The 13985-nt window shown below is 28.1% G+C and overlaps 1 protein-coding gene across 1 annotated transcript; it reads left to right on the top strand.

The window, feature by feature from the left end:
• Positions 1-419: 419 nt before the first annotated feature.
• On the top strand, positions 420-8119 carry LOC107446681 (uncharacterized). Its single transcript, XM_016061392.3, has 4 exons — positions 420-621; positions 4262-4874; positions 6079-6522; positions 7840-8119. The coding sequence occupies exons 1-3, from the start codon at positions 607-609 to the stop codon at positions 6513-6515; spliced, it is 1065 nt and encodes a 354-aa protein (XP_015916878.2). The 5' UTR covers positions 420-606; the 3' UTR covers positions 6516-6522; positions 7840-8119.
• Positions 8120-13985: the final 5866 nt, after the last annotated feature.

The following is a 13985-nucleotide window of genomic DNA, read 5'->3' as shown; positions in this document are numbered from 1 at the left end:
GAAAAACACTTGATTCCACACTTCAACATATCACCCTAGTTAATCTGCAGATTAGCTAATCAATGTGTATATTAGCGGCTTTTGAATTTTACCGACAACATCTCTACAATAGTCATATTATTAAAGTCTTCATTGCGGTTAAACACCTGTACCAAATGTATGCCCAACAGCCTGTTCAAAGGTGATACAAATGTGGTGATATATTTTTTGCTAAAAGCGTAACTTTCACAACTAACAATGACTATAAATTATTCTAAATTTGATGCATCTTACAAAACGATTCTTTAATTCCCACGGAAGCAGACAGCCCACTGAGCCAGAAATGATGATAGGATAGAGGATAAGATCTTCATCGCGTGCAACTGACTCTTCACCTTCCTCTTGTCGGAGGAAAGGGGGGGAGAAGAAAGGGAAAGGAGGGGCCAGATATAGGGGATAGGTCATCATAGAGCCAACGGACTGAAGAAAGTGAAGGGACAAAGAATAAAAAAGAAAAAAATCTTGTTTGGACGAGACCAACTAACCTGATTTCGCTCTGTCTGCATCTCATATAAAAGCCTCACCATCTCAATCCAGGGATATCTCATCTCTTGGCTCTCAGCAGTCATGGGAATTACAAAGGTAAGAGCTCCTCTTACAGATATTTAGTAACTGTTACATATATGAAGTAACGAGTATTACCTAACTGGGATTTTTGAATATAATCTTGAATAAGAAGTAGTTACTTTATAAAAATAATTTTTCTTATTTGAAGCTTTATTTCCTTAAAAAACAAGATATGGAAAAGAAAAATATGCTAAATTTGTTAATATTATATAAATTACATAGCTAAGTTTCCTTCTGGAATATCAAATTATATTATTATATATCCTAATATATAGTATTAAATATATTTAATAAAAAAGTTTTAGTTTACTTATTTTAAATTTAAAAAAATAACTTTTTATAATATTCTGCAAACTAAATTATAGTCAATTAACACTTATTTAGAAATTGAAGATTAATTATACTTAATTTAATGAAAATAACAATTTTAAACAGTATTTAAAGATAAAATGACAACAAAAAAAAATTTCTGAATTATTTTACAAATTATAATAATTTAATACTTATTTAAAAATTTAAAACTATTAAATTATCATTTTCAAAATTTTTTACAAAAATCTATAACGGTAAGTTTTTTTGTTTATTTGTTTTTTATACGTATGACTGCCTACTTTTATGCTAAGGTTTTGTTTAAAAAATTTATTGTAAAGAGAAATATGTTAAATTTTTAAATATTACTTAAGAATATGTGGTTTTACATAGTAAAATTTCCTTCTAGAGTACCTTATACTATTATTGTATACCTAATTATGTAGTATTACATAAATTTAAAAAAAAAAGTTTTTGTTCCTTTATTTTAAATAAAATAATATTTCTTTTAAAATAGTTCGTAAGCTTGTTTATTGTCATTTAACACTTATTTAGAAGTTTAATGCTATTAAACTAAATATACAAGCTAAAAAAACTATAATTTACAAAAATTTTATAAAAGTTTCAATAAACGATAAAGTGCTAAAAGAAAAAAATTTCCTGATTTTGTTTACTTAAAATTGATAATTAAAATTTAGTTTTAAAATTAATCACATTAAAAATAATCTTCATGCTATGTAATTTTTATGTAAAACATTCAATTACTATTCCAGATTTATTATAAGAGTAGTTTAAAATGAATACTTAGAATGTTAAGAGAAAAAGAATATTTTATGTAAGAACCATTTTTAATTAATTACGCAAATTTCAATATGCATATTTCTTTTAAATAATATTTGCTTTATGTTATTCTAATATATTATTCATTGCATTTATTATAATATCTCCTTTTACAATTAAATTGTGAGTGTTTCTTTTTGTTATAAATATTGCTGATGGTAAAAGAAGATGAATCATTAAGATGCGTAACACACTGGAAAAATTCCGAATCAAGTCGCGATAACAAGTACAGGCAATCAGGGTGCCGGTACTTTTTACCGTATTGTGATCCGTATTATTTTACAGCGTAGTATAAAGTTACGATAAGAGTATAAGAATACATAATATTTTATTATTAGTACCTACAATAGTCATATACTCGAATTAAAGAAATTTAAATTTATCAAATACGTGTTTAATTTAGGCTTCCCTGAGCATCAAAAAGCAAATTAATTAATAAAAGCTTTTTTTATTGAAATAAAACAAATTCATCATTAATAAAGTTATAAAATCTTTAATTTTTGTAATTTTTTTAGATTGATTAAATTAGATTTAATATTTAACTTGGAAGTAAAGATGCATGCATAATGCAATTGGTGATTTTAAAAAACGAAATTTTTTTCAAATATACAAAATTTTCTAACAATTTTTTTTCTTCTTTTATTAAGAATTTTACTTTATTTCATTTAAAATGCTTCCTTACTATAATATAAATTCTAGAATATCAAATATCATTTCTATTTTATGCAAAAATAGTGTTATACAGTGATTAAATTTTAAGTTTTTCGTTTGTCAAAATCTTATTGGTTTTCATGATTTCATTGAAAACTTCTTGAAAAACTAAATTCTTCATCAATTAATGTTAACATTTTAAAGTATGTCTTCCGTTTTCAAATTTTAAAATATGAAAATTGAATTGATATTTTCATTCTCTAGTCACAAAAATTATTATTCAAACAATTATTAGCTTTGAAAATTTAAAAAAAAGAATTTTTATTAGTGCCAATGAGACTTAAACATATTCTATTCATCCCGCATCATAATATCAATTTTTCTAAAAACTAAGTTTCAGATTGACTGATAGTGCAATGAAACTCAACAAATAAAATACATTTATGTATATGCAAAACAGAGACACTCAATTCTAAATCTTTTTAACGACGAAATATTCTAATAGCAAGGAAAATATATAAATTCTAACGAAACCATAACAAATCTTGTTATTGAAATGCTTTGAAAATAGCCTCATATTGTAATACGAAATGATTGCATTTCTTTTTGAAACTTGTTAATCGTATTGTATTAGTATAGAGATCAGAAATCGATGTTTAAAATATTTTTGATCATAAATTTAAATTTTTTTTATACGTGTACTTAGGACTAGAGTTGTATTATGAAGCTAAGAATTATGATCCTATTTTTATTTTTTAATGAACCTGCAAAGAAAATAACTCTATTATTTGACAGGTGGAAATTCTCAAAATGAATATGTAAAATTTGTGATGTAGGATATATTCATTATTATATACCAATTTTCGCTCAAACACAATATGCAATAAGTTGATATGGAAAACTAGCAATCGGAATAAAACAGAAATCAAGCAATATTGTTTAAAATTGTGCGAAAATCAGAATAAAATGAGTGTTTGAAGCTTTGTTTAATAATAAAAATCGTATAACGTTTTGTAAGGACCACTCCTAATATACATTTTTAGAAATCTTGTTAAAAATTGAAAACAGTATACACATTAACGATCTCAACTTTAACGTCAAATTCAAAACTTTAGCAAATTATGAATAACTAATGAAAAAGAAGGAAAGGAAAACATAAAAACTAGTTTGATTGCCTGTGGAAACTTGGATGCGCTTCTTATAATCACACTTCAACTCCTTAATGTTTCCTCAGTAAATCAAACAAGTGTTTGTATTCTCAGCCCTTCCTCCTTCAGTAGTGGTTTGTTAGATTTCAATAGGGTTTTCTTGCTTTAAATATAAATTGGCTATTATTAATATGTATTTTTTATTTCTTTTTTTGGTAAGATTTTAAAAAATTTTACAATAAGGATGGTCTTTACGAAACACCCTTTATATGCATATAAACTATGTATTCGCTAATTTATATAGTAACTTCTTGTAAGGCTGATTGGTGGAACAGATAAATAAGGCCTTTAACTCAAAGGGGAATTAGATGAAATCGCTGACTCTAAGTAACTCTTGATAAGTGAATTAAAGTCAAAAGTTTTAGGTAAAGATCATAACTATTACAGTCAAACTATCTTCTATTAAATAGTTAAATTATGCCAAATAGTTGCCAACTAGTATTTACATTGATGTTAAATTGTCAGGATTACGTATATGGCCGAAGTAATGGTTTTCTAATCCATTAGGTTTAAGCCATTAGCTTAGTAGTTTGTAATATCTACGTCATTTGTTCAAATCGGACTCTATCTAACAGAAAATGACACAAATTCAAACAATTTGATTCTTTCTCTTTAGTTATTTTAATAATGTTTTTTTTTATTTACAGAAATGGGCCGCATGGGCCACTCTAAGTTGCTTGGTTTTCTCTGTCTCTGAAGGATATTTTAATGGTGGTGGCGGCGGTTATGGCGGTGGAGGAAAAGGTGGAGGCGGGGGAGGAGGATACGGTGGAGGTGGCGGAGGAGGATACGGTGGAGGTGGCGGAGGAGGCCACGGTGGAGGTGGCGGAGGAGGATACGGTGGAGGTAGCGGAGGAGGATACGGTGGTGGTGGAGGAGGTGGAAAAGGTGACACCATCTTCATTGCTGTTCCTATTCAAAGTGGAGGCGGACATGGAGGAGGAGGTGGCGGATACGGCGGTGGAGGATCTAGTGGCGGTGGATATGGCGGTGGAGAATCTGGTGGCGGCGGCTATGGAGGAGGTGGAAAAGGAGGCCTTGGTGGCCTAGGAGGAGGCTATGGCGGTGGAGGAGGAGGTTATGGTGGAGGTGGAAAAGGAGGTTTCGGTGGCTTAGGAGGAGGTTATGGAGGCGGAGGTGGAGGTGGAAAAGGAGGATTCGGAGGTCTAGGAGGAGGTTACGGAGGAAGCAGTGGAGGAGGATACGGTGGAGGTGGATCTGGAGGTTATGGGGGCGGTGGATCCGGTGGAGGCGGATACGGTAAGCATAACATTTTAAAGTTTATATTTAACTTTAAGTTAGAAATATATAACCGTGAACTTATTTATAATATTTTTTAAAAAATATTTGAAAATAAATATTAATGAAATTTTTAATATAATTTGTTTTACAATATACTTTTATTCCATTAAATTACTTAAACATAGTTTAATAAATTTAACCTTTTTTCATTGAAATATTCTTTTTTTTTCATACTAAACATTAATTTTTCAAAAGAGCAACAATGAAAACGAAGTTTCCATTTTTGTTTGAAAAACTTTATAAGATTTATTTTATATTTTTTATTTATATTTATTTATATTTAATTATTTATTTAATTTATTTATTTACATTTGATAATTTATTTTTAATATAAACATGTAAGCATGTTCACTTCTAATTTACAGTCTCAAACTCACACTTGCTTTTTTTTTTTTAAACTATTTTATTTTGCTAACAATTTCACTCATTTCGATATACATTTCTTAAATCTAAAAACCTGTTTTACTTTATTTAATAACGTAAAGTCATTGGAGAGAGTATCAAATAATTAGTAAAAGATATTGCAACTATTTTAACTGATTTAATTAAGTTCATATATCGCTTCCGGTTTTTGGCATGATTGCGTAATTCTGATTAATTACTATTTATTAAATTTTATATCAATTTATTACTGACTAATCGATTTCTTAATCATTGCCTTTATTTATGCCGAACAAACAACGGGTAGTAGTAGTGACAATTGTCAAACTACATTGCAAATTAAGCAAGTTGCTCTGTTATGCATATTGTGTCGATATAAGAGTATAATTTGAACCGCTAGTTCAGGTGACACTTTATAAGATTGCGAAAATCTTCAACAACTAGGGTTCAGCATCAAGTGAGTCAGTTTTTTTTCCTTTTTCTCTTTTAATTGATAAAGTAGAGATTTTAATTACCATTTTTCTGACTATGCATTTGCACATTTTTTTATCGAGAACTTTAAAAATTAAAGACGACGTTAAATCTACTAAAATCTTTTAAGGTTTACTATTTGATAAAAAATAAAATGTAACTATTTTGGCAACTATGCTGAATACCTTTCAATTTACATAGTGTGTAGTACGTAGTAGTTGTCAAGTACGTACATCGAGTACGTAGTTGGATATTTCCTTGTTATGGTAAATTTTATCTTTAATGACAATGTGATTTTTTTAAAATTTAGGTGGTGGAGGCGGAGGTGGAAAAGGAGGCAGTGGTGGAGGAGTAGCAATTGTTGGAATCAGCCTAACTAATCTTGGCGGTGGTGGTGGTCATGGTGGTGGCGGTGGAGGTGGATACGGAGGAGGATCTGGACTCGGAGGTGGATACGGTGGTGGATCTGGAGGCGGCTATGGTGGTGGAAAAGGATTAGGTGGAGGTTCTGGTGGAGGATATGGTGGCGGAAGCGGAGGTTACGGCGGTGGTGGCAAAGGAGGCTTCGGAGGAGGTGGAGGAGGATATGGTGGTGGCGGTGGAAAAGGTGGCTTTGGAGGAGGAGGATATGGTGGCAGCGGTGGAAAAGGTGGTTTTGGAGGAGGAGGCGGTGGTTACGGCGGCGGCGGATTCGGTGGCGGTGGATATGGCGGTGGAAAAGGAGGCGGCGGTGGCGGAGGATACTAAAAGAGAAGTAAGTTAAAACTTCCTTAAATAAGTTACGAATCCACCGTTCAGTTTTTAAAAGTACTCTTCTCTTAAATTCTACTTTATTAGATTTTCTTATTTTATACCTGTGTTTTTATTACTAAACACATAGAAACCTCTTAAATAAGTTTATTCATTTCAATTATAGAAGGAAAGCTTAGTCCATTTTATTAATTATGCCTTAAAAAATGTCGCAAATAAAACTGTGCAGCATTTTTGTAACAATAGAAATTTAAGGAAAAAGAGATAACTTTAATAAATAAGAACAAAATACTATTCAGATTTTAAAAAAATAAGTGAAGTACTTTGAAAAAAAGTTTTCTTTATTTATTTATTTATTTTATTCATTTATTTATTTATTTCAATTAATAGTAGCAGATTTTGATTGCTTTGAAAGCTTAAGTACGAAGTATTTACTAGTTGTATATGCATTTTACTGTAGCAAATATCTAAATCTAATTTATAGTTTTTGTTTGCTTCAAAATGTTTGAGTGCAAAGTACTTTTTGTTGTACAGATCTTTTCGTTTAACAAATGTCGAAGCCTAATTAATAGTTGCAGTTTCCATTTGTTCCAAACCGCTAAGCTTAAAATGTTATCTAGCGATCTGAGTATTCTGCTTAAGTAATTCGCGTTTAAATCTAATTTTTTAAATTAATAGTTGCAGGTTTTGTTTGCTCAAAAAACTGAAGTACAGTGTATTTGCTAGCTGACTAAACATTATACCTTAACAAATGTTTACATCTAACTAATAGTTATAGTTTTTGATTGCTTCAAAATTCTGAGTGTAAAGAATTATTTTATGCAGGTTTTTTTATTTAACAGAAGTTGAAACCTAGTTAATAGTTGCAGGTTCTGTTTGATCCGAACCACTAAGCATAAAATATTTTTCTAGCTATCTCAGTATTTTACTTTTCCATACCTAATAAGTAAATCACTAAATCTAATAAATCAGAGCATTTTTTCTTTGCTTCGAAAGTTAACGCATATAGCATTTTTTAGCAGTTTAAATAGTTTACTTTAACAAATATCTGAATCTAAGCGATAGGTGCAGTTTCTGTTAGCAACAAAAGCTAAGCGCAAGGAATTTTTTTGGTCGTATACGTATTGGTTATTTAACAGAAAATGTTTAAATTTAATTATTACTTGCAGTTTTTCTGTGCTCCCAAAGCTTAAGCATAAAACATTTCTTTATAGTATAGGTATCATATTTAAGCAACAAACGTCTGAATATAACAAATAGTTGCAGTTTTTGTTAGTATGCAGTTACAAATGTCTAAATCTTTTTTATTGTTTTGTTTCAGATCGAAGAAAAGTGATAAAAACTCCTGTTTTCAACTTCTTCCATTAGATTGAAGAAAAAAAATCTGTGATGTTACCAGAACTTGCCACACCCGAGAAAGATGGACAGGGAAAAATATGATTTTTTTTTACCCTTTTGCATCCACATGGATCTCCCAATCGAGCAACTTTTGGATAAAAGTTAACTAAGTGTACCATAATTGTGTAATTTATATGTATAGACATTTCATCTGTCGAAGTGAGTGCGGCAATAAACATGTGATTTTGTACAGTTTAAAGAAATTTGTCTTCTTTCATTTGATTACAGATTTTTTTTAAAAAAATATCGCAATCAAAAAATCTCAATTTTAAGACATTTTGAAATGGTTTATTCATTCTATAAATTAAAGAAGCTGTAATATATAATATATTACAAAATTCTTAAACTATTGAAACCAGTAAAATAAATTTTTAAAAAAAATTGTTCCTTTTCATATACACTGAGAAAAAAATATGGTCAAAACTTTCAGAATATGGTGAAATGTAGCGTATTTTTGGCTCTATGGGAACACCAAAAAGCTCAGTAATTTTTACCTAAACGCTTGGTTATCCTTAGGGAAAATTTACAAATAATGGTTCTTTTTACTATGCTTGGTAGTAAATGTGGAAAACTTTGGTAGAATTTAGTAGTTTTAGAATGATACCTTAGAAAATGGAGTAATACCAGTTATTGTAAAAATTCGGTTGAATTTACCTTTTAGTTTCGTGTTTTCTACTAAACGTTTGGCAATAAGAACTATAATTTTGAAAACCAGAATTTATGGTAAACCATTACCATACAGAAGGAAATAAATACCAAATGAATGGTTTAAATACCATATAGTTTGGTTTTATAACCAGAATTTATTTTTTTCCTTACCATAAATGTCATTACCATGTAAGTACAGTAATTTGATCAGAATCTTTTTCTCCATGTAGATTACTGTCTTTAATTATAAAAGAAAAAGATTAATTCTTGTGAAAAAAATAAAACTAATGAAGAATATAAAATCGAACAATACTTTTTACTTTAAAGAGGTACACGACCCAAAAATCTTAGGAATTTGGATGATTTATTTTGCATTAAAAACTGTAATTAATTATATTTCAAATGGTGAAGAAAATGATGTTTTTATTTCAATTTGAAAGCGAGAAAAAGCTTTGAATTGTTCTTCTTTTTTTGCACATTGAATTTTAAATAATGCTGAAACTTCGAAAGTTTTAAGTATTTTTAGAGATTATTTTCCGTGATTTAAATTATCTATGCTTATTTTTTGTGTTTGTTTTATTATTAACTTTGAAAACTATATATTTTAAAGCCTCTGAAAGTCTACTTCATCGCATAAACTTCGTAATATAAATATTTTACTTTAATTTTTTTTTTCAAAAGCTTTTTACAAAATCTTTTTAGATCTCATTTTGCAGTTTTTTTTAAAAATTATAAAAAGTTTTTTATTGAAATTTTAGATATTTTAATTTTTTTTAGTCATAAATACAAAGTAATGCTGATAAAAATTTGAAGTATATACATTTTTATTGAAATAAATTAAAAATGTTTACTACTTCGCAATAAGTAACATAACTAGCTTGATAGTTTAAAGAATTAGAATTAAAACCAGAAATATTATTTTATTTTATAAAAATGACTCATAATATGATTTGTAAGCACTTTTTGGAAACTTTTTATTTGAAACAACAGCATAAAAAATTCCGAACAATTCATGCATTCCAAAAAAATTTTTCAGATAATTTTAAAATGCAAAAAAATTAAAATTATTTCAAAGTGCATAGAGGTTTATTAAAAGTAATTTGATTAGCCATCAACAATTCTGAATTTCTTTGCATTCACTATTATATTTAAAATTTTTAATAATGATATTTTCAAATTTATAGATTTAAAACTATTTCTAAGTAATTCTTTAACGAAGAAAAAAATATATATTTCGTGCAAATGTAAGTGTTGGTGACTTTTAAATAAATTTCAAGTGACTTGTAAGTAGATACTTGTAGACTTTATCTAACACTCAATTAGAAAAATCATTTAAAGCAAGAACATTTATGAAAATAAAATATAACAAGAACTAAAACAATATTTGATTTCTACTTCTTAGTTGCATTTCCTCTCAAGAGATAGTTCGAGCTATTCGATAGGAACCACGAGCCTTGAAAGTTATATTTTAGTGCGTTTCCTCTCAAGAGATCGTTCGAGCTATTCGATAAGAACCAAGAGCCTTGAAAGTTATATTTTAGTGCGTTTCCTCTCAAGAGATAGTTCGAGCTATTCGATAAGAACCAAGAGCCTTGAAAGTTATATTTTAGAAGAAAAATTACAATTGAAGAGGAATTGGAATTGTCAGCAACACTTTAAAAATGCTCAAGATAACGTTTTGTTGAATAAAACTATATTTTTGACACTAAGCAATTATATTTTTTCGTGCATCGCTCGTAGAAATTACGAAAAATCTAAAATACTCATCTGGGACCAAAACTAATAAACAGTTTTATTTATGTCAAAAATTTCCTTCGAAAAATGGACAACATTTTTCAGATTGAAATTATTTGTAAAGATTTTTTGTATTAAAACTTAAAATTCTCAATAATAATCTTCATGGTAGCAAATCCTTCATCTATCTGTTAATACAGTTGCGATAATTATTCGATTTAGTGTTTTCTCAGCTCTGCAAAATGACGTTGACATTAAAATATTTCTTTTCTCAATGGTAAAATATTTTATGACTTAACTCAATATTTATTTAATTTTAACTCCAAAGGGGAAACAATTAACATTAACAATTGATTGTTAATTAATATTAACAATCAATTATTCAGGAAAAATTTCTTTAAAATAAATAAATCCTATTTACTTAATGTTTTTGAACGAGCCACCTTTTACCTCTTCATGGTTTCTCTCGACAATCAAACATTACCTTTCTCGTTTTTAACTAGTCAAATTTTGATAACTTTCATCTTTTTTGTTCATTTAAAAATAATAAAATTTTGATGTAACTTTTTTTAAATGCTTTAGCTCATTCTTTAATTAAATCCAATTATCTTAGTAGGAAAATAACACACAATAAAAGACACTTTAGACTCTTCTTTATTTCGTAATAAAACAATATTTTGAAGGGAAAAAATAACTTTTAAAATCTTATATTATGTTTTAAATACTAGATATTTTCATTTACGTCAAAGACAAAATTCCTCAAAAAGCAATCTGATTTTTATAATACTCAATGATCTGAGTAATTAAAAAGTTTTGTCAGGATTCTTTTGATTTAATATAATTAATGTCAAAAATATATATTCAATTTAAATTCATAACACCAAAATCAGTTATTTATAAAATACAATGTAACCTAGTGTCTCAAAATAAATAAAATACTGCCTAAAATAAAATCTCAGTCTCCTTTTTTCAAAAGCAAAAATAAATACTAAACGAAAGCGGGCTTTATTTTAATTAAAATTATGAATTAAAGCTAAAATAGATATGACAGCAAAAATAGCTCCGACTATTCAAGTGTTTTACGTAGAGTTTGTTTAACCATTATTTTTAATAATGCGGTAAATAGGACAGAACAGTTAAGAGGTTTTTAATTAAGAGTTTTATTTTCTATGTAGGAAAAAAAAGGTTTGAAATTCCATTTCATTGTTTTAATACCTTCAAAATATAGATTAATTAAATGCCAACTTTAAAATTCTATTTTATTGTTTTAATACATGCAAAAGATAGATTATTTAAATGACAAAAACTAGCTTTAAATCCAACTCATTTACGTACTGGATGTCCAGAAAAAGAACCGTCAATTAGAAAAAACAATTAAAGAAAAATGGATACTGATGAAAATGTACAGATGGCTGCGTTCTGCTTAATAAACTAACCTTATTTTCACTTATTTTTAAATAAGTCAGTTTGTAAACAAACTTCTCTAATGCATATAAAAACAATGAAATAGTCTTTTCTGCTGCATATTAGATTATTACAAGAATGTCTTTTGATTTTTTGCTTAGGTTAGACTTAGACTTTTTTTTATTTTTACCTGCGGCAACTGTTTACTAACTTTGTTGCTAAATATAAAACATTATGGGAATAAAAACTGGTTTCTTAAGCTGAACACAGCAAACCGTTCATGAAAATATCAAAGTTTAAAATTATATCAGATTACAAGTGAAAAAAGTGTTCCTGAAACTGCATTAGCTATAATGTTTTCTTAATTAAAGTAGAATAATTACTTAATAAGTAAAAAATTAACATTTGTTTCGTAGATGATCCTGAAGCTTTGCAAAAATGAAGTGTAAATCATCAAATGTACTAATGGATATGTACTACCATTAATTAAAATCGAAATAAGTGAATAGTTAAAGTATCGGGTATCAGAGTTGGGCAAAAATGTAATAGATTAAATTTTTCAATTACAGTAATCACTTACTCATAATCATGATTACAACAGATCCTAATTTTGATAAAAGCTGTAATCGTGATTACAGTAATCAATTACTTGTAATTTTGGTTTCAAATCACCAAATTTTTCCAAGTGTATTTGTGATTCCAAGTAATCACAACAAGAAACGATTGCGAGTAATTACAATTACAGCTAATCAAAATATATGGTTACATGTAATCGTGATTACAAGTAACTGATTACATAGCAGTAATTTTCTGAAATCAATTTCAGTTGTAATTGATTACTGTAATCGACACCCAACTCTGCCGGGTACATCAAAAATGGCCCGCAATCAATTAAACAGAAACGGAAATAATCGCTGCACGCTACTTGGGAAACCACTTTTAAAATTCGCGGCAATGTTCGTCAAAAATTGGCAATAATATTAAATTTGAAAATAGTAATTGATTGATTACTACAAACAAATAATAATATGGATAAGTAAATCATTTGAAATCAAAATGCTCAAGTTTAAAGACAAAGATAACCAAAATAAAGCATTAGTAAAACTTATAATTCTATATGGATGCTGAACTATGAATAAAACTGAGGAAAATAAAGCACTATTAATAAATTTATCTCTTCACATAGTAATAAATATAAATGCATAAATTAAACGTTGTGTTTAAAACTCAACAGCATATTGTCAACAGAATATAAATTTAACTCCTATTCAAGGAAAGAACGAAAAGAAAGTTCTCTAGGTTAATGACCCAATAAAATTTACTTTCAGAATCGTCTGAAAAATGTTATAATAACAATAACAAAAAGAGTAAAAATTCATGATCACTTACTATTTTTGAACTTGACCTTATGGCCTTTCATTCGAATAACCTTTTGCTGAAATTTTTTTTAGAAAACTACAAAAACGTCATGATTGTTTTGCATGTTTCGTATCCCATCATAAAATAAGGTCAATTAGAAGTTGATTGTATTTGAATTAATGTCACGTAGTTTTATTTTGAGCCTGAAACATTGACGTGTGCATTTGCCTTATTTTATGCATTCTTTTGGGAAAAGCTTCTCTACTGCATTGTTAAAGGATTATTTTTCTGTAATAAATGCGCTTATCTTAAATGTATTTACGTTAAGTGCAAAGTAATAATGCTACAAATTGAGAGAAAAAATATGGTCAAAACTACCAGAATATGGTAAAATTATTCGTGTTTCTGGCTCTGTGGAAACACCAAAAAGCTGGGTGATGTTTACCGAGGTTGGTTTTGGTATGCCTTTGTATACCTATACCTATTAGAATGGATTTATTTGAAACTAATTTAATATTAAAAAAATGCGCAAAATTTTTTTAAATACCCATATGTATCTTTTAAATTTTTTCCAACTTTGTTTTTACTTTTACAATTTTTTCGTTCTAGTTAGTTTCGTTAATAGTTCTATATACATTGTTAAAGAGAAATTTTTTTCTCGAGACCTTCATTTTATAAGTTCGCACTTGACTTGATTTAAAAAGTAACAAAAATGAATAAAATAAGGAAAAGTTTTGATGGATAATGTTTCTAGCAGTAAACTTTAACATTTAAATCAAAATTTTTAGTAATATAAAAGACTCACGACACTCATAAGAGACAAAAACGTTTCCAATTTGAACTGTTATATTAAGGTATCTTTATAGATTGCTATTGCTTCTTTATGTCACACATTCTGTTTAAGTTAAAGTATTATCTTTTTCA

This window comes from Parasteatoda tepidariorum, chromosome 7 (genome assembly GCF_043381705.1).
Source record: "Parasteatoda tepidariorum isolate YZ-2023 chromosome 7, CAS_Ptep_4.0, whole genome shotgun sequence".
In the NCBI taxonomy this organism is placed as follows: Eukaryota; Metazoa; Arthropoda; class Arachnida; order Araneae; family Theridiidae; genus Parasteatoda; species Parasteatoda tepidariorum.
Note: the sequence above shows the minus strand (reverse complement) of the source record. Positions and strands in the feature narration are given on the sequence as shown.